Raw genomic sequence first — 20,586 nt, 5'->3', positions numbered from 1 at the left:
TTTCATATGGTTAAAAATAGTTTCAATTTCTTCACTTGAAAATGATCTGTTCATATCTTTTGACTATTTAAAAATTAGACAATGCCTTGAATTCTTATCAATTTGAGTCAATTCTTAATATATTTTAGAAATGAGGTCTTCATCAGAACCCGCGAAAGTAAAATTTTCCGCTACTTTATTGGTTGCATTCTAATCTTGTATGCATTGGTTTTATTTGTATAAAAACTTTTAAACTTAATATAGTCAAAATTATCAATTTTTGTATCAATAATGTGCTCCAATTCTTCTTTGGCCAGAAATTCCTTCCTTCTCCACAGATTATCCTTTGTTCTTCTATTTTGCTTATAATACTACTCTTTATCTAAATCACGAACCTATTTTGATCCTATCTTGGTATATGGTGTCAGGTGTGGATCAATGCCTAGTTTCTGCTATGCTAGTTTCCAATTTTCCTACCAGGTTTGTCAAATAATGAGTTCTTATTCCAAAAGCTGGGAGTCTTTGGGTTTGTCAAACCCTAGATTACTAGTGACTGTTTTGTCCTGTAAACCTAACCTATTTCACTGATCGACTATTCTATTTCTTAGTCAGTGCCAAATGGTTTTGATGACTGCTGCTTTATAATGTAGTTTTAGGTCTAGTATAGTGTGCTTTCCCCCCCCATTAATTCCTTTGAAATTCTTGACCTTTTATTCTTCCAGATGAACTTTGTTATTATTCTTTCTAGCTCTGTAAAATTTCTTGGGAGTTTTGATCAATATAGCACTGAAAAAGTAGATTAATGTATTTTTAATTAATATTTTAAATTAAATTTTCATATTATATATACATATAAAATATATTACTGTATATAAAATATATACATTATATAAAATACAATTACTTAAAAATAAATTAATACATTTTAAAATCATTTTTATTCTATTAGTTAGATTGACTGTGTATTTCCCTCCACCTTATTTTTCCTCCTTTTGTCCTCTTTTTTCTTTCCCGTTTTCCCTCCTCAACAATATTTTGCTTCCATCTACCACCTCTCCTGGTCTACCCTCTCTTCTGTTACTGCCCACCCACACATACTTTAACTTAATCTCCACCCTTCTTACTTTCTTGTCAAGATAAAATTCTACATTCAATTGATTGTATATATAACTCTCTCTTTGAGTCAATACTGATGAAAGTAAAAGATTCAAACAATGCCCATTCCCTCTCTCCCATATTTCCACTGTAATAGATTATTTGTGCCTCCTCAGGTGAAATAATTTATTCCCTCTTACTTATACCTTCCTTCTGCATTCATTGTACTTCTCTTTCTTATCCTTTACTTATTTTTCTCTCAATTTACCTTACACCTGTACCCTTGATCTATGTGTATTCCTTTTAGCTATAATATAGTAGTACATTTATTTATTTGTTTTTTGCTGAGGCAATTGGGGTTAAATGACTTGCACAGGATTACACAGCTAGGAGATGTTAAGTGTCTGAAACCAAATTTGAACTCAGGTTCCCCTGACTTCTGGATTGGTGCTCTATCCACTGCACCACCTAGCTGCCCCAGTAGTACAATTGTTAAGCATTACAAGTATCATCTTCTCATGTAGGAATATAAACAGTTTAACTTCATTGAATCCCTTATGCTTTCTGTTCTTTTTTTTTTAACTGTTTAGTCTTCTTTTGGGTTTTAATATTGAAAATCAATTATTTTGTTCAATTCTCATCTTCTTATGAAAGCCTAAAATCTTTTTTATTTCATTGAATGATCTTTTTTTTCCTCCCTTTGAAGTATAATCCTCAATTTTGTTGAGTAGTTGATACTTGCTTGTAGTCCTAACTCCTTCAGTTTCTAGAGAATATCATGTCCTATTATTTCTGATCCTTTAAATTGCAGCTGCTAAGAACGGTGTAATCCTAACTGTGTTCCCCTGATATTTGAATTGTTTCTTTCCGACCACTTGCAATATATTTTCCTTGACCAGATAATTCTAAAACTCTCCTATAATGTTTTTTAGAGTTTTTATTTTGGAATATCTTTCCTGAGGTGATACTAGGGCAGTTTTCCTTGATAATTTCTTGAAAGAGCTGTCCATGTATACATATATTGTATTTAATTAACATATTTAACATGTATTGGTCAACCTCCATCTGGGGGAGGGGGTGGGGAACAAAGGGTTTGGCAGTTTTCAATGCTGTAAAATTACCCATGCATATATCTGGTAAATAAAAACTATAATAAAAAAAAAAAGAAAAATGTTGTCAAGTTTGTCCTTTAGATTATTTCTTCCAATAGTCCAATAATTCTGACATTGTTTCATCTGGATCTATTTTCCTTGTCAGTTGTTTTGCTCATGAAGGATGTTACATTTTCTTCCACTTTTTCATTCTTTTGAATTTGTTTGATTGACTTCTTGATATATCTCCTAGAGTCCCTTTGCCCAATTCTGACTTTGAAAGAGTTGTTTCCCTTACTCAGTTAGCATTTGAACTTCCTTTTCCACTTGTCCAATTCTACTTTTTTAAGCAATTGTATTCTTTTTCTAAGCTGTTGGTTCTTTTTTCACAATTCTCTTGCATTATTCTCATTTATTTTCCCAATTTTTCTTCTACCTTTCTTATATGACTTTAAGTCCTTTTTTCCCAAGCTCTTTAATGAGTTCTCTCTGACTTGGAATCATTTCCCATTTATTTTACTCTATAAGCTATTTTCTAGCAATGTTTCCAAATTATAGGACTTGCTTATCATTTTAAATTTTCTATCTTAATGTTTTATTGCTACCCTTCATCTTTACTGTATTCCTCTGTTCTTAAAAAAAATGAATGAAACCCAGCACAAAGGAATAATGAGGTACCAGTTTCTGCTTGATTTCAGGAGAAGATAAATAATGTTGGAATCTTATATGAAGAAAATGACAAAACGTTCTTTACTTTTAACCTATGGACACTAGCTGGATGTAGACCATTGCTAATCTTTTGATGCATTAATTTCCCAGACTGGGAAGCCCAGAAGGGCTGTTCTTGTTTATAAAGCATGTGAATTACCAGAAAGCTGTAATCCTTCAGAAGCACAAGTAGGCAGCTTCAAAAACTCCATAGTATTGGAGTTGGAGGCAGCATTCCAACAACTTTGGCACCTGAATCAGGTATATTAGGAGACAGTGTGCTGAAATTTATGAATCAGGGTTGGATGGGCCCACAGAGATAAGTTCTTATCCTACAGGCCTCAGGCAACTTTCTTTAACAACAAAGAACCTTCTGTTATAAAGCCAGGGGCCTTTCTGTCTATGGATGTTTAGTCTGACCATTCCTAAAACTATCTCTCCAGACACTCCCCTACCTACTTCCTTATCCTTGCTCCCCAACACATTCTCTTTCCCATCTCCATAGCAAAGTTTGTTGGTTGTTGTCCTTCATTCTTGAAGAAGACCAAAATGACGTCACTATTTAAAAATCAAGTTAGTATGTCTGACTCCGATCAATCAGACCAATACAAGCTCAGAATTCTCTGCCATGGTTGGACACAAATAATCCTTATGAACATTTGGAGAAACTTCTCTATCTTTGCGCATCTTGTGTTTCTTCTGAGCTAATTAAATTCCGTTTTGCTCATAGAGCACACCACTTTTTCTGGTGAGAGCACACCATGTGTCAGTGTCTCCCATGTCATGGGATCAATTCTAAACTTCTTAATAGAGACCTTGAGAATATTCTTGTGCTGCTTTTTCTGACCACCTTGTTAGTGTTTGTCATGTGTGATTCTCCATAAAATAGTCTTTTTGGCAAATGTACATTTAGCATTCGAACAATGTGGCCAGTCCAACAGTTGCACTCTCTGAAGTAGTTTGAATGCTTGGCAGTTAAGTTCAAGAAAGGACATCTTAATGGTGCAGTGAATAAAGCACTGGCCCTGAAGTCAGAAGGAACTGAGTTCAAATTTGGCCTTAGATACTTAATATAGCAAAGTAAAAAGAAGCTAAATTGATTCATATCTTTGGTGTCAAAGTTCCCCTTGAATAGCAAAACTATTTCATATGTAAATATACTGGATTTGGCATCAGAGGATCCATAATCAAATGTCATCATTTCCATCAGTTCCCTTACCTATGAAATTAAAATGTTGGCTTTACTGACAGCTCTAAATCTGTTTCCTTGTGATTCATCCATTCATTTACTAAGTAGAAAAATGTCACTATTCTAAACCCCAATTCCTCTGATCTCCCAAATGAGAACAATCTTTTAAAATCCTTATTGGAACAAGACAAATTAATAAGTAATCATTAAGTATCTAAAATGTACCATATACCATGCTAGATGCTAACAGTATAAATGCAATGAATGAAACAACCCTTTCTCACATGAAGATTACCTTATAGCTGGAAAAGACAATAAGATCACTAATTGGTTCTCCTCATAACACACAAAAAAGTTTTGGGTACAATGCAATAGAAGGCCAGAGAATACAGTAGGAGAAAGATGGAGAGGAGAAGCCTTTTAAGACATGTAAAAATGCCAATTGATTCTTTATATAGTTTTATCCTTTGTCCTGTCCTACCACTAGACTGCCTCTTTAGAGATTGAGTTACTCCTTGATACAGTACAAAACTGAAGCTACCTCAGTGGATGGTAGCTTGGTTGTATTTCTCTATGATTTCTTTTAGGATTGATGTTCCAGCATCTTTGGAGGGGGGGAACATTCATTCCAGGAATTTATTGAATTAGGGGATTCAGAGATGAAAGAGCATTAAGAAACCATCTCTAGTCTAATGATTCTTAACCTGAGGTTAACGGATTCAACCAATAAGATATTTCAGATTTCCATGAACTTGGATTGAGAAATTATAACTTTATTTTAATGTTAAGTTTATAATACTAGGTGCCCCAAAAATCTTGGTGCAGTTTTAAGCAATTTTAAACTTAGAACAATATATACAAGATATCCCAGAAGTCTTAATGAAATTTTAATACTTTGTATTTTATTATTTTTATTGACATCCTGAGTTTATTTTATACATTTAAACACATTCTGAGTAGGGATCCATAGGTTTTACCAGACTACCAAAAGAATTTATGATCCAAAACTGACCCAGTATAAATCTATTTTATAAAAATCATATATATATATATATATATATATATATATGTGTGTGTGTGTGTGTGTGTGTGTGTGTGTGTGTGTGTGTGTGTATGTGTATATATATTGCTGAGGCAGTTGGGGATAAGTGACTTGCTGACTTGCTCAGGGTCACACAGCTAGGAAGTGTTAAGTATCTGAGATAAGATTTGAACTCAGGTCTTCCTGACTTCAGGGCTGGTGCTCTATCCACTGCACCACCCAGCTGCCCCTAAAAATTCTATTTTTAATGACATGCCACGTAAAGAATATTGAGAAAGATATATTCTTAAAGTAGCTCAGCAAAATATTTGGCAGTAGAAAGGCCCCTGGTTCCAGAGTCAAAGGACCTGGACTTTATATCCTGCTTCTTATATCATTAACTCTTCTAGCCCTCAGTTTTCTCATCTGAAATTAGATCAAGAAAAAAAAAACTGAGAAAGAAAACAAAATCAAGCAAACAACAACAGAAAGAGTGAGAAGGCTATGTTGTGATCACACTCAGTTCCCACAGTCCTCTCTCTGCATGTAGATGCCTCTCTCCATCACTGAACGATTGGTACTGGTTTGAATCATCTCATTGTTGAAGAGAGCCATGTCCATCAGAATTGATAATCGTATAGTCTTGTTGTCTTATATAATGATCTCCTGGTTCTGCTCGCTTCCCAGTTTATTTCTTCCCTTTTAATCTTGTCTGAATTAATTTTGTTTGTACAAAAACTTCTTTGGTCACAAATTCTTTCCTCCTCCACAGATCTGAGAGATAAACTATCCTAAACTATTCTTTTAATTTGTTTATAATATCATTCTTTATGTTTAGATCATGAACCCATTTTGACCTTATCTTGGTGTATGGTGTTATGCGTGGATTTTTTTTTTGCTATACTAGTTTCCAATTTTCCCAGCAGTTTTTGTCAAATTGTGAATTCTTATCTCAAAAGCTGGGGTCTTTGGACAACCCCTTCCTTTTAAAGAATCAGAGGAAGCTGAGGCCTTCAGAGCTCCAGTGAACTGCCCAAGATTATGAACATAGTTAAGTGATGTCTTCTAAATTGAGACTCATATTTGAGTCCTTGTCAGCAGCTTCTTACCTGTTGATTGTATATGCTTAATTGGATCTAGATCTGGCCAGTCAAAGGGATAGACCTGCATCAAACATCCGCAGAGGCAGAAAATCACAGGCAGTTTGTATGATGTCATCTTGGAGCCTCAGCAAGTGTTGCAGCTTAACCTTTGTCAAAAATAATAATGAAAATTTAAAAATACATATGTGCAAAAGAACATTAAGTAGATAAAAAGAGCTACTAATGACTTAGTTTTATTCATTAAGGGTAAAGGATAAAGACTTTAGGTGTTAAATTATACCAAAAATTAATTATTTGGACTTTTTTTTTAGTAAGCTTAGTAAAAAAATATAAAACAATAAAATAAGGTGGAAATAAGGTGGAAACTTAATATCTAATGCACAACGTGGGATCAGGAATACTTCTTGTCTTTTTAGACAACTAAGTTTTATCTAGGATTTTGTATCTGTCTATAATTTGTGGAATATTCACATTGGGGCACCATGAACCATATTGTAATAATGTAATAATGTCCATTGCTTTTTTTTTAAAGTCTGGAACCATTTCTGTCATAAAAGCTGTCTCTTGCTCCCTGAGATCTATTTAGTGGTATGCTGGTAAATGCTTAACAACTACCATTCTGTGGGGAAAAAATGTACATAAGAGATGCACTTTTAATTTTAATCAGCTGTTTCTTGCTCAACATGACAGATATGGCCATATTGATCAGCATGATGAATATGTTTGGAAGAATTGTACATTTTTAACCCACACTGAATCACTTGCTGTGTAGGGGAAGTGGGAAGGGAAGAGGAAAGGAGAAAAACTTGGAACATAATGTTTTGTAAAGGTGAGTGTTGAAAACTATCTTTGCATGTATTTGGGAAAAGCTATTAAAATAATTTTAATCAGCATTACTAACACTTTCTCCATCACTATATTTAGTCTAGACAATCTTATTGTATTATCACATAGTCTCTTCCAGCTCTTCAAGATTCCATTTGGAGTTTTCCTGGCAATAATACTTGAAAAGTTTGCCATTTCCTTCTTTGGATGATTTTACAAATGACCACCTGAGGCAAACACAGTTAAGTGATTTGCTCATGGTCACACAGTTAGTTAGGGTCCGAGGTCAGAATTGAAGTCAAGTCCTCCTGATTTGCAGAGCCAGCATTCTATTCATTTAACTGTTTCTCTAGACCAAAAGGGAGGAACATCTAGCCAGTGGCCATTTAAGGCAATTGCAGGAGATGATGAGTTGAAAGCTAGGCACAAAAACATGACAGTGAATTCTATAAATTGATAATTCTGTATGGCCCATGAATGATGTTATAAGTATCTAAATGGCTCTTGCAGAAAAAAGGTTCCCTACCCCTGCTCTAGACAATCTACCAAACAATAAATCAAACCCTGACTTGAAGCATTTGCTATCAAGCTGGCTCTAAGCATACTCTTGGATCATCAAAATGGCACTGGGAGATAGGAAGAGTGATGATGATGATGCTTAGAATCAATATCACAAGAATTTAAATGACCACATTTCTGACTTCCAACTAACAAAAACTACTAAAAATGGAGATCTAATGCTATATTCTTTATTGTTCTGTTGGTTCGATCACTAATAACATTTCAAAGAATAATATTCTGTCTCAAAATAAACTATCTTGTTGCTGCAGGAAGGACATTTTCTCTTATGAATTTTATAATGATTTTTACAATCTTATCTTTTAAAAAAAAAGCTTCATTGATGTAGCTTGTTTTTTTTTTCAATAGTGGAATCATTTCCCCATATAATCTTATCCCCTTTTGAACAAAGAACATTTTTGCAAACCCAACCAATCTACCACATATCAATCTATTCAACTTTGGGAATGCAGGTATATTTTATTCTCCTTACTTTTAAAACCAAAATTGTTCGCTACCTCTTGATCTGTTCCTAGAGTTAGGAAGATTAAGTTGAAATCTGGCCCCACATACTTATTACCTGTGTAAGTCTGGACAAATCACTTTATTTCTCTTGACTCCATTTCGTCAATTGTAATATGGGGATAATAATAGCACCTACCTCACAGGGTTGTCATGGAAATCAAAAGACATAGCATTTCTAAAATGCTTAGCACATTGCCTAGTATATAGTAGGCACTTAATAAGTGCTTGTTCCCTTCCCCTTAACAGTATGTGTAATTTTAGATAAGCCACTTGATTTTTCTGGGAGTTAGTTTCTTCTTGATAATTGATATCATACAGATATGACTATTCAGTATAGTATCATTTATTTAAAATATTATTCTTAAATTTGAGTGTTTAGAAATTAAAATTGAATTTTATATTAAAAACTGGCATCATTATCTTTTTTATTAGCAATACATATATTAGCCCCTGAAAGTTTTCTTGTATAGATTTTTTGTCTACATTTCCTATAAAGCCATTTAGAAGATTTATCCAATATTGTACCAGAGGTCTTTTTCTTGATTTTACTTTGAAGGCATGGGCTATCTATATGTTTCCAATCTTAGTACTTGACCAGATCATATCTTCTTTTTCAATGACATCTTTTCTAATACTAAAACATTAGTATTAGTAAAAATCTTTATTGATTTTATATGGGACTTTGTAAAATACTTTGCATACATTCTTCTTATTTCATAATACTTCCTATGCAAAAGCTGGCTACCATACATCTTCCTTGGGTTACTTGTAATTTTGAATCTTTTAAGAAAATGATTGTTCCATGAGTCACAGTCTTAATGGCAACCCTGAAGAGTGTTTTAATGTCAAATTAAAATTAAAAGGTAGACTTCTATAACATTAAGCAATTTAAGGATACTGAAAGCACTATGAAAATTTGCAAATATGACTCAGATTGACTGCCTTATAAATATATTTTAAAATAATTTGATAGAATACCTATTTAGCTGCATCATACTTTGGTAATTATATAATATATATATATATATATATATATATATATATATAATATTATATATATATACATATATATGTATATATTATATAATATACTGATTCTGTGAATTTCAGCAACATTCATGTTGCTCCACATAGGCAGTGGTCTATTCAGCTTATTTTAGAATTTAGATATTTAAAGAGGCACCATTGTGCCATTGTGCATTTACATCCTTGAGGAGGCACTTGATAGAATCATTAGTACAAGGACATATACAAATTTGGAGCACTCGGAGAACTTAATATCAGTAAGGATTATAGGATCATAGATTTAGAGTTAGATAATATATTAGAAGATATTATTCAAGCTCTTTATTTTACATCCACTTGCCCAGGGTCCTATTGCTAATAAGTATCTGAGGTGTTATCAGAACCCAGGTGTTTCTTATGCTAAGTCCAACACTCTGTTTATGGTATCACGCTAACTAGATCCTTTTATATGGGCACTGTGGCTGACATTTTCCAAGACACAGATGACTTGTGCCTTCCCATTTTACACTGCAATTGATAGAAAATTTATCTTCATGGCTACATTTATTATTATTATTATTTTTCTTTTTTTATTAATTTTATAATTATAACATTTTTTATAACATTAGCCCTTGTACTCCCTTCTGTTCCGAATTTTTCCCTACTTCCCTCCACCCCCTCCTCTAGATGGCAGGCATTCCCATACATATTAAATATGTTATAGTATATCCTAGGTACAATATATATGTGCAGAACCAAATTTTGTTGTTGTGGTTGTTGTTGCAAAGGAAGAATTGTATTCGGAAGGTAAAAACAACCTGGGGAGAAAAACAAAAAATGCTAACAGTTTACATTCATTTCCCAGTGTTCCTTTTCTGGGTATAGCTGATTCTGTCCATCATGGCTACATTTGTTATTGAATCTGTTACAGTTTTAGTGTAGATATGGGAAATATCTTTTGAGGAGTAGAAGTAGAAGGATTTTTTTTCAGGCATCTAATGTTGCATTTTGATTTATTAAATGAACTTTAAAAAAATCATTATGTATTAGATTCTAATACCTTTGAGTTGACTGTATAACTATTAAAGGCAAGGCATAATTATGTTCTCTTGCTTTCCTTGAGGATATCCTCAATGCCTAAGCACTTAGCACAGTACCTGGCACAAAGGAGACTTTTAATAAAGGCTTTTTGACCTGAAAATGCTATTAGAAATCATTACAAAATTTAAAATCATGAAGACAACCAAACATCAAGAACAAGGAATATTTTTATAATAAAAAGAATACAGAATAAAAATTAACTTATAGAATAAGGTGCAAACACTATATTACATCCATGAAATTTGACAGATTAAAAAACACAATTAATAGCATCAATTAAAGAAAACATTGTTTATTGGCCATATAGGTTATTTCCAAAGTTTGCTATTACAAATAAAGGACTGATTATTTAATTTTCAATGACTTTTCCTCTTGGCACCAAAGGGCATGACCAACCTTATTTATCAACTTAAATCAATTTTTAAAATCAATTTACTCTAATCAATTTTTAAAAATCAATTATTTAGGAACACTAAAGGATCAAAAGGAGTGTCATACATTGAAATCAGAAAAAAGAAGAATGATTGCTATAATCTCCCATAAACCATTTTTCTTTACATTCAGAATCCTCTCGGGCTGTGTCAAAGCTAGTTATTTGAAATGATCTCAAAGATAATATCATAATATTCAATACTGGAATTTAGAGAATATTTATGCCATTCCATTCAATCTTTCTGTGAGTTCTATAGCTCTAGAATTTGTTTTGAGTCAAAGGTGTTTGGAGGAGTTTGGGGGAGAGCTCAAGAAGAGTCCATGCCTTCACTCCAACATCTTGGCTCAACTCATTGATCCCTTTTCTGGGATTTGGGTTTACCCGTTGCCAGAACTTGAATGTGGTTAGCATAACAAGTAACACCTTTAGATGCCAATGAGGTATCCAAGAAGGGTCTTAATTTGTTCAGCTTCTTCATCTATGTGAAATATGGACATTGATCATTTCTTAATATTCCTTCTACCTCTAAAATGCTCTCACCTTTCAAAATGGTGATGGGAGGATTTGGAGAGGCATTAAACTTGTGATATTTTTTCCAATCCAGGAAATCAGGAGTAAGTGACTTACACAGATAGTAAGTGTTTGAGACCAGGTTTAGTCCTTTAGCCACCTAGTTGCCCCACTGTTGTATTGTTTTTAATAGTAGACTTTAACTTTCCATGTTTTAATTCAAGAATCTCAGTGCTCCAAAGACTAGACCCTCTCCAGCTAATCCATAACAATAATGATGATGATAACAATAGCAATTATCATTTATATGATGCTTTAAGGTTTGCAAAGTGCTTTAGAAATATTACCTCATTTGATATTCACAACAATCCTATCTATTATCCCTGTTTTGCAAATGAGAAAACTGAGACAGACAGTGGTTGAGTGATTTTTTTCAGGTTTATGCAGCTACTAAGTGTCCTAAACTGAACTGAGGTCTTCCTTACCTCAGTCCACTGTATCACCTAGCTTACAATGAAATTTTGATTATATCTCTTGACTTAACCAGATTTCTTTGTCCTCACACTTCACTTTAAGATTCTTCACTTTTTATTAGTTCAATTGTGTCCAACTCTTTACGACCTCCATGGACCAGAGCATGCTAGGCCCTTCTATCCTCTATTATCTCTTGAATCATTGCAAATTAATATTCATTGTTCCATTATATTATCTATTTCATCTTCTGCCACCCCCTTTTCCTTTTTCCTTTAATCTTTCCAAACATTAGGGACTTTTCCACTGAATCCCATTTTGTGACCAAAGTATTTTAGCTTCATTTTCAGCATTTGACCTTTCAGTAAATAGCATGAATTAATTTATTTAAACACGGAGAGATTAGAGTGAATCTTTTTTAACATAATTAAAAAGCATAGATTCTGTGATGCTCACTTTTAGGAGAAAGAGATCACACACACACACACACACACACACACACACACACAAGCACACTCACGCCAGGAATTTAGTATAAAATATATAAAATATAAAAGCAAACATCCTGACCATATTAGCAATTTAGCTCAATTTCCTAATTCTCTACCTGCAATATTAAATAGTGAGAATTGAAGTTCTAAGTAATAATCTTCAATCTTTAAATCCTCAATTATATTTACTTTGATAAACTTAGAAGAGAAAGTGAATTCACTTACTGGAGTAAGAGCAGCAGCAACATACATTTAACACATAGTAGGGCTATTTTTCATTCTCTGTGGCAAAACTATCCATTCATAGCTTTTATAAGGCTCAGCTAAATTAAGTCTTGGCACTGAAAAGGTAAATCTTTTCATATTCTCCTTCTCTAGAAGGATAGAATAATATCTATAACCCAAAGAGGCCATTTTCTAGGCAATTGAGTAGGAGATGGAAGTCCAGGTTGAAGAGTTCCCATAATTTCCATCTGTTCATTTACTTTTCTTAAATCACTCAACATCTTCCATTTTCCAGATTTCTTTCTTACAACAAATACTGGGGAATTCCATGGACTTAGAGAAAGTTGTAAGTATCCTTGGTCAAGTTGTTCCTGTACTATATCTAATAAGGCCTGAATTTTATCACTATCTAAGGGCCACTGTTCTATCCACACTGGTGTATCAGTTTTCCATTGGATAGGAACAGGTGAAAGTGGTGGCAGGCCTTCAAAAGCAGCCCTGCCTAAAAAACCAAAGTACTCATTTTTAATCCAAATTGTTGTAAAATGTCTCTTCCCCACAGATTGATGGGGATTTTTTCAACTATAAAATGAGTAAAAACTCCTGTTTCGACTTCAAAAGTCCATCTCAAAGGGGTAGCACTAACTTCAGCTGCTATTGATCCTCCTACTCCAGATATGTAGATGCCTTAATCTTTGGCCAGTGACTGGACCAGTTGGCCCCTCCAATGACTGTATGATCTGCACCAGTGTCTGCCAATCCTTCTAATGGTATGCCATTTATATAGATAGTGAGCATAGGTCGGTCAGCTGTCACAGCTGCTGTACAGTATATTCCCGGGTTTTGTTGCTTGCAATTTAGAATCTGGGCGACTATCACCAGATTGCTTATTAGGCGTCTGGATCAACATACCTGATGCTACTACTTCTCCTGGTTGATAAGTCACACATTGTTTACCTGTGTAGTGACTGGGATATTATCTACACATTCCCCAGTTTCCCACCAATCCCACACATTCCCCCCAAGTTGTATGGATGTGTACTTGCATGTACAATTCATGTTTGTTACACCACATTGAGCCTGCACTGGCTGTGGGGAGAATCATCACTAATAGCCTGTGCTTTATTGCTATGTGCTTGTGTAATACCTCCCATGCTGATGGATTTGTGCATAACTGTTTCTAATAAAACCCTTCAGCCCAGAAACCCACCAGCAATCCCCATTTCCCTTTGGTGCTTTTCATCTCCTTTCCTGAGAAGTCAGGGACGGCATGATCACCTCCTTTTGGGGGTTCTCACCTCCCTGAGAAGTCAAGGATGGTGACCACCTGTGTTCTAAAACAAAAGAAAGTGAGAGATGTAAAGGATTGAAACTCTTGAGTTAATGCATTGAGATCAGATAATCGAGCACTTAAGGCTAATTACCAATTAGACTATAAGAATATGCTTGGACAATGACCCTTTCCACTATCCAGTGCTGGCCCAATTGTTTGGTGTATACAGAGAATTGTAGGAGGGACTAGGGGGGTGGAGTAAGACTAGCAAGAGTCACTTCTGGGCAGGAGACAAAGAGGTCCTGGAGATCCCTCATCCATCCCCTTCACTTCTACTGCTAAGACCAAGAATAAAGACCGAGGACTTTTGCTTATCCTGACTCCAGCTGATTCTAAGGTTTCCAGGGTGCTAAAGCAGTCATAACATTTCTTTTTCTTTTTTTTCCCACTGTTTTGTAAGTACATTCAGGAGGCAAAATGGTCAAGCCTACTGTGCCTGGAGGCAAAGGATCCATAGGCTGGAGAAGAACAGATTTCACCCCTCCAGGGGGTATCTCAGTTGTCCCAGCTGCATACAACTATTCTCTCCAACTGTAATCCCTTTTTCCCATCAGGTTGCTTCCTGGCTGATTGGTCATGTCTGGGTACTGAACTTCTAGGCACTCTCTTGGTATAGCATTGGCTGCCATCATGCCCCAGGCGTTTTTTGCCTGGGGCCCTGAGGCTGGGTCCCTTATCCCATTTCCCTGAATCAGTCTACATTCTGATGCCCAATGGAAGCCTCTGTTGCATTTTGGATATGGAGTATTTGGTCTTGTTCTCCCACCCTCTTTTCTCACTCTGTTTCTATGCCAACATTGAGCTTGCAGATGCCCTACTTTACCACATTGCAAGCATTGATGAGTCTCTCTGGAAACCCCTTGCCAAAACCCTGTCCTCCCATGTTGGGATCTTGGGAAGTCTGCACCATAGCCTGGCTATAAAAGGAGAATCACCATGCACTTCACCACACCCTTCATCCTCACTTAACTCCTCATGCCCTCTAATGATATTGCTATTAATCTGTTCATTGTCTTCCTCTTTTTCCTCACACTTCCTCATCTGTCTGTTCTTAAAATTTGTCTTTTTTCTATAACTTGTAGGATTCTTTAAAGCCAATTGTATTATAATATATATACATATACGTATATATATATATATATATATATATATATATATATATATATATATATATATATATATATATATATATATAGAATGTTTCCTTGAAAATTGAACGAGGACCTTTATCATTGTAGTATTCGCATAGTTGTCCTATCAGCTTCTAATTATCTGGCCCTATTTCTTCTTCCTTTAAGAACCAAGGGGACATATGTTCTAATGTACCCAAGAGTCTAGTGATCTGCAACCAAGTTATAATTAAACCTTATCCCTTGATCAATTTAAGCATGCTTTCTATAGCACCCCCTCAGCGTGGGAGTGGGGGTGGAGGTGGGGGAGAATCTTTTCCTAATATCTGCCCCATTTCAGCTAGAAAAGGTTGTTAATTTAGCCCTTAACAAAGTAAGTTCCCTGTTTGTCTATTAAAATACTCATCCTATTTCCTGGTCCCCAAGGACTTCTTCAGTGAGGGTCCTTGGTCCCATGTTGGGCACCAAATGTGATGATTGTTAGCACCCTGGATACCTTAGAATCAGCAGGAGTCAGGATAAGCAAAAGTCTTTATTCTTGTTCTCAGCAGTAGAAGTGATGAGAGTGGACAAGAAGGATCTCACCTCACCTCTTCATCTCCCGCCCAGAAGTGACTCTTGCTAGTCTCACTCCCTCCCCTAGTCCTTCCCACAATTCTCTGTATGCACCAAACGATTGGGCCAGCACAAGATATTGGGAAGGACCATTTTCCAAGCATATTCTTATAGAGTATTGTTCCATCGGTAATTAGCCTCAAGTGCTTGATTGTCCCACCTCAGTGCATTGACTCAAGAATTTCAGCTCTTTACAAAAAAGAAAGAAAAGAAAGGGACAACTAGGTGGCGCAGTGGATAGAGCACCAGCCCTGAAGTCAGGAGGACCTGAGTTCAAATGTGACCTCAGACACTTAGCACTTCCTAATTGTGTGATCCTGGGCAAGTCACTTAACCCCAATTGCCTTAGCAAAAGAAAAAAAAAAGAAAAGAAAAATACACTTCAATTGCATGGGAAGACAAGTCAGAAAGCATTTATTAAGTACCAAGTACTGTGCTAAGATAGAGCCCTAGGCTTGGGGTCCAGAAGACTCATCTTCCTGAGTTCAAATCCAGTTTCAGGTACTTACTTAGCTGTGTGACCTGAGTGAATTACTTAACTCTGTTTACCTCAGTTTCCTTATTTGTTAACGAGTTTCTTTCTAGCTAAAGAGCTAGAGAAACTATGACAAACTACCCTAATATCATTTGCCAAGAAAATCTCAAATGAAGTCAAGAAGAGTCAGATATGACTGAAAAATGACAACATGCATTGCACAGATCCCCAGGGGTAAAAAATGATTAAGAAGCAGTCCCAATCCACCAGGTCCACCAGGAGCTCACAGATTAATGAGAGAGACAACAAGCAAATCGCTATGTATAAACAAGATATAGACAGGATGAACTGGAGAGTACTTAAGGGGAAAAGCAATAGAGTAAAGTGGAAATAAAAATACTGTGCAAGAATGTAGAGGAATGGAAATTAACTTGATGGAATTATTTGGATAAGAGTTTTTCACAGTGAAATAATTGCCTAAAACTAATCTATTTTGGTATATAGTCACTGTTCTAGGTGACCTCTGCCCCATCAGCAACTTACAGAGGTCTATGTAATATATTGTTAGGAAGTTTTACCCCTGTTGTTGTAGCTTAGGAGGGACAAGTTCCTCTGGGCACAGAGAAGAGAAAGATAGAGGCCAATTAAAGAGAAAAGACCAATAAAAACAAGTAACAAGACCAAGAGGTAATTTTTGAGTAAAACAAGTAAAAGACAAAAAATTATATTTTTTGCATAGCTCCTTCAGTTCATCCCATAAGATATTACAACTATGCTGTGTCTAGTCACCCTCCTAAAATTTGTTGGCTTAAAGAATCCCTGGTGTTGAAATTTCCTCTATAGTGACTATCAACAACTCTTACATAACTAGAGAGTTGTTTGGGATGTTAAGCAACTTTCTTGTGGTCACACAGCTCCTATGTGGCTTCTCTAGTGTGAACAAGGTCCCGGCCCCCAAGGATGACAAGGCAGTGCTGGCTCACCCAGAGCAACACTGCTGTTTTTCTATGTAGGGTGGTATGGACTAAGGTGCTGTCTCTATTATCACTATTCTAACATTGCTGTAGATGATGGGAATAATTAGAGGGGCAATATACATAAAAGGAATTTTAATATCAGTAGTTTTAATAATTGCTAATAATATATACACACAATTTGTATGTATACTCATACATATCTAGTATATATACTGGATAAATATACATATACACATATATATTTACATACACATATACATACATATATTTATATATACCCAATTAGTATATCACACCAAAATAATAAATATATACACATACATAAACATATGTTTATATATACCTATTTCAATATTATTACACACAAAAATCATATACATATATATCCTAGTTAGTATTAATATACTAATAGTAGACTAATTAGTGTGATATACATACACATACACATGTATTCATATATGTTTGTATGCTAGAACCAAAGACTAAATTTATGTATTTTGGAAATAGTTTTTCAGCAAACAGGCATGAAATAAAAAGGTTTGTTAATTAAAAAAAAAAAAAGACTCACTTAACTCAACCACAATATCCCGGTTTCTAAGCATTTAAATACATTCCTCCACCTCCCTCACACACATTCATGCATGCATACATACGTATATGGTGCTTTATGCATATTATTTCATTTAATCCTCACAAAAACCCTGTGACATAAGTGCTATGATTATTATTATTTTTACTTTTTTTTTTTTTTTTTTTTTTTTTTTTTTTACAGATAAGGAAATAGGCCAAAAGAGCTTAAGTGATTTGTCCAGAGTCATACAATCATTAAGAGAAAGGATCTGAATTCATTTCTGCCTGACTCCATATTGGGCCCTCTACTGGCAGTACTATCTACCTCAAAGAAGCTCTTTATGCTTTTTCAGATATGATATATTACTTCACTATTATAAGTATCTTGTATGAACAATTGGGAAAGTTTTGCTATTCCTGTTCCTGCCCCCCTGCCCCCTACTCCCAGGTGTGGAAGCTGAGGCACTGAGAAGCTAAGTAACCTACCTATTGCTACCTATTGACTTATACCAGTAGACCCAGAATTTGAACCCATGTCTGCTAACTCTTAATCCAATCTTTTCCCTTCTAAATGCTTTTACCTTAGCCTCAGAATGGAAGTCTTGTCTCCCCCTAGTTTATTCACCTTCCTGTGCAGTTCTTCTGTTGTCCCATATTTTATGTATTGGTTAGGTAGAAAAGTGTGGTCATCCTAATTTCTGTGCCAGCAATATACCCCTCAATGGAAAGCATTTGCCAAAATCTCCTTGCAGTCAATTTCATTTGCCAAAGCAGAACTATGGATGGGCACCAAACAGAAAGGTACTGGCTATATGGAGAAGAGATGTAATATTTCTAGATGCCAAAGAAGGCCCTGACTACCAATGTTCTTTTGTCAGCAATGTAAAGTAAGGACTTCCTAAACCAGATGACATTCGCTAAAACATTTGACCTGTCAGTAAATAAAGAGGTGGCTTTTACCTGGCTGTGTAAAGGAAATTTTAAGCAATCTACTCTACAAAAGGCATCATTGCTGAGAAAGGTTTCATGTTTATCATTAGGGCTATCATTCTTCACTAACATCACTATATTGAAATCCTATTCCTTAACAAGAGTTTCTTGACTTTAACCTTTCAACTTAATGGATTTATAATTTTGTTTTACAAGCTTATTTACCAAAACATAGTTTTTATGCTATTATAAATTTCTGCTATTATAAAAACTAGAGAAAAAGTAAAAATTACTTCAACAACATTTGTTAAACACCTGCTCTATGCAAGGCACTGGACGTACAATAGTTTAAAAATATAATATCTCTGCCTCAAAGAAGTTTACATATAATGAGAGTGAGGATGGTGTAGGGAAGGACAATGGGGAATAATTAATAAGCATCTATTAAGTGACTACAGTATGACAAAGATAAAAATGCAGCAATGGGTTTAGAACAAAGAGAGGCTCAAAGACTGATAAGAAATATTTCCCAAATCAAAGTTCTAGCCAAGTTACCTAAACCCACCCCAGTAACAAAAAAAAAAAAAAAAAAAAAAAAAGTATTGGAGATAGTGCGGTACAGTGAGTTTAGAACCAGGGGGCCGAAATTATAATCCTGATTCTGCCACTGAATTCTTGGTAATCTTGGACAAGTTACTACTTGGACAAGTCTATTGGTCTCTATTTATTCTTCTATAAAAATGAAAAGATTGGATTCAGAGTTTCTTAAACTTTTTCCATTTGCAAGCCCTTTCCACCCTAGAAATGTTTACATGACCCCAAGTATGTAGGTATATAAAATAGATATACAAATCAAACATTTACTCAAAATAAATCATAAATTTGTGGGCTCATATTCAACTAAGAGACTCCACATTGGGCTATAAATTTCAGTTTAAGAAGCTGAGGATTAAACGACCCCTAAAGTCCCTTCCAACTCTAAATCTATGATTTATGATGATAACATTAGGATCCTTGCTGGCTTTAAGTTGCTGTGATTATGGAGCCTAAAGTAAAGGAATGCATTGATAAATTTATCAGGAGATTTCTCTTTAGCCAAAACTCCTATTAAATACAGATTTCAAGTAGAAAATTTCTGGGGAAGAAAGAAAGGGAGGATGGAGGGAGGGAGGGAGGGAGGGAAGGAAGGAAGGAAGGAAGGAAGGAAGGAAGGAAGGAAGGAAGGAAGGAAGGAAGGAAGGAAGGAAGGAAGGAAGGAAGGAAGGAAGGAAGGAAGGAAGGAAGGAAGGAAGGAAGGAAAGGAAGGAAGGAAGGAAGGAAGGAAGGAAGGAAGGAAGGAAGGAAGGAAGGAAGGAAAGACAGAAGGAAAGAAGGAAGGAAGGAAGGAAGGGAGGGAGGGAGGAAGGAAGGAAGGAACGAAAGGGAAGGGAGGGGAAGGAAAGGAAGGAAGGGAAGGAAAGGAAGGAAGGGAAGAAAGGGAAGGAAAGGAAGGAAGGAAAGGAAAAGAAAGAAAAGAAGGAAGAAAGGAAGGAAGGGAAGGAAGGGAAGGAAAGGAAGGAAGGAGTAAGTGAGGGAGGGAGGGAGGAAAAAAGAGAGGGAAGGAGAAACAAAGGAAAAAAGGAAGGAAGAAAGAAGAAAAGGAAGAAGGAAGGAAGAAAAGAAGAAAAGGAAGAAGGGAGAAAGGGAAAGAGGGAGGAAGAAGGAAGGAGGAAAGAAGAGTTTGAACAAGTACCCTCAAATCACTCTTTGGTAGGAGGTGTATATGGATTTTTCTAAAGCAACTTGTGTGCATGTGTGTGTGGAGGGTAAGATTATTATTATCCCTTATACATGTATAAATCATATAATATTTCAGAATGATTGCTAGGATAAATCCTAGTGACTTGAAAATTCATAGTTGAGTTGTACTATACAGAGAACTTTCACCTTTGAAGGAACACATTTAAGAATCCTATGTCTAGTAAATAAGAATTTAGCAAGCACTTACTAAATGCCAGATACTCTGCTAGGTTCTAGAACTATAAATAAGAGCAAAAATCAATCATTGTCTTAAAGACATATACATTGTAATAGGACAACACATAAAAGGAGACTGAAAGGGGAGGCGGAATAACCAGAGTCCATAGAATGAAGAATGACTGTAGATACTTTACCTTGAGACCTCTCAAGATATCCAAACTGCCTGTGCCAAGGCAAAACTGACTAGTTTTTCACTCATATCATATC

The 20,586-nt window shown here is 35.3% G+C and overlaps 1 protein-coding gene across 1 annotated transcript in view; it reads right to left on the bottom strand.

The window, feature by feature from the left end:
* PLA2G7 (phospholipase A2 group VII) overlaps positions 1 to 20,586 on the bottom strand; it is a 73,281-nt gene that overhangs the window by 37,043 nt on the left and 15,652 nt on the right. Inside the window, exon 2 of the mRNA XM_074310734.1 lies at positions 6,193 to 6,332. Within this exon, the coding sequence (XP_074166835.1) occupies positions 6,193 to 6,301 (109 nt within the window). The 5' untranslated portion in view covers positions 6,302 to 6,332. The remainder of the gene's footprint in view (positions 1 to 6,192; positions 6,333 to 20,586) is intronic.

This window comes from Sminthopsis crassicaudata, chromosome 4, assembly GCF_048593235.1.
Source record: "Sminthopsis crassicaudata isolate SCR6 chromosome 4, ASM4859323v1, whole genome shotgun sequence".
Taxonomy (NCBI): Eukaryota; Metazoa; Chordata; class Mammalia; order Dasyuromorphia; family Dasyuridae; genus Sminthopsis; species Sminthopsis crassicaudata.
This window is presented reverse-complemented; position numbering and strand designations above follow the sequence as displayed.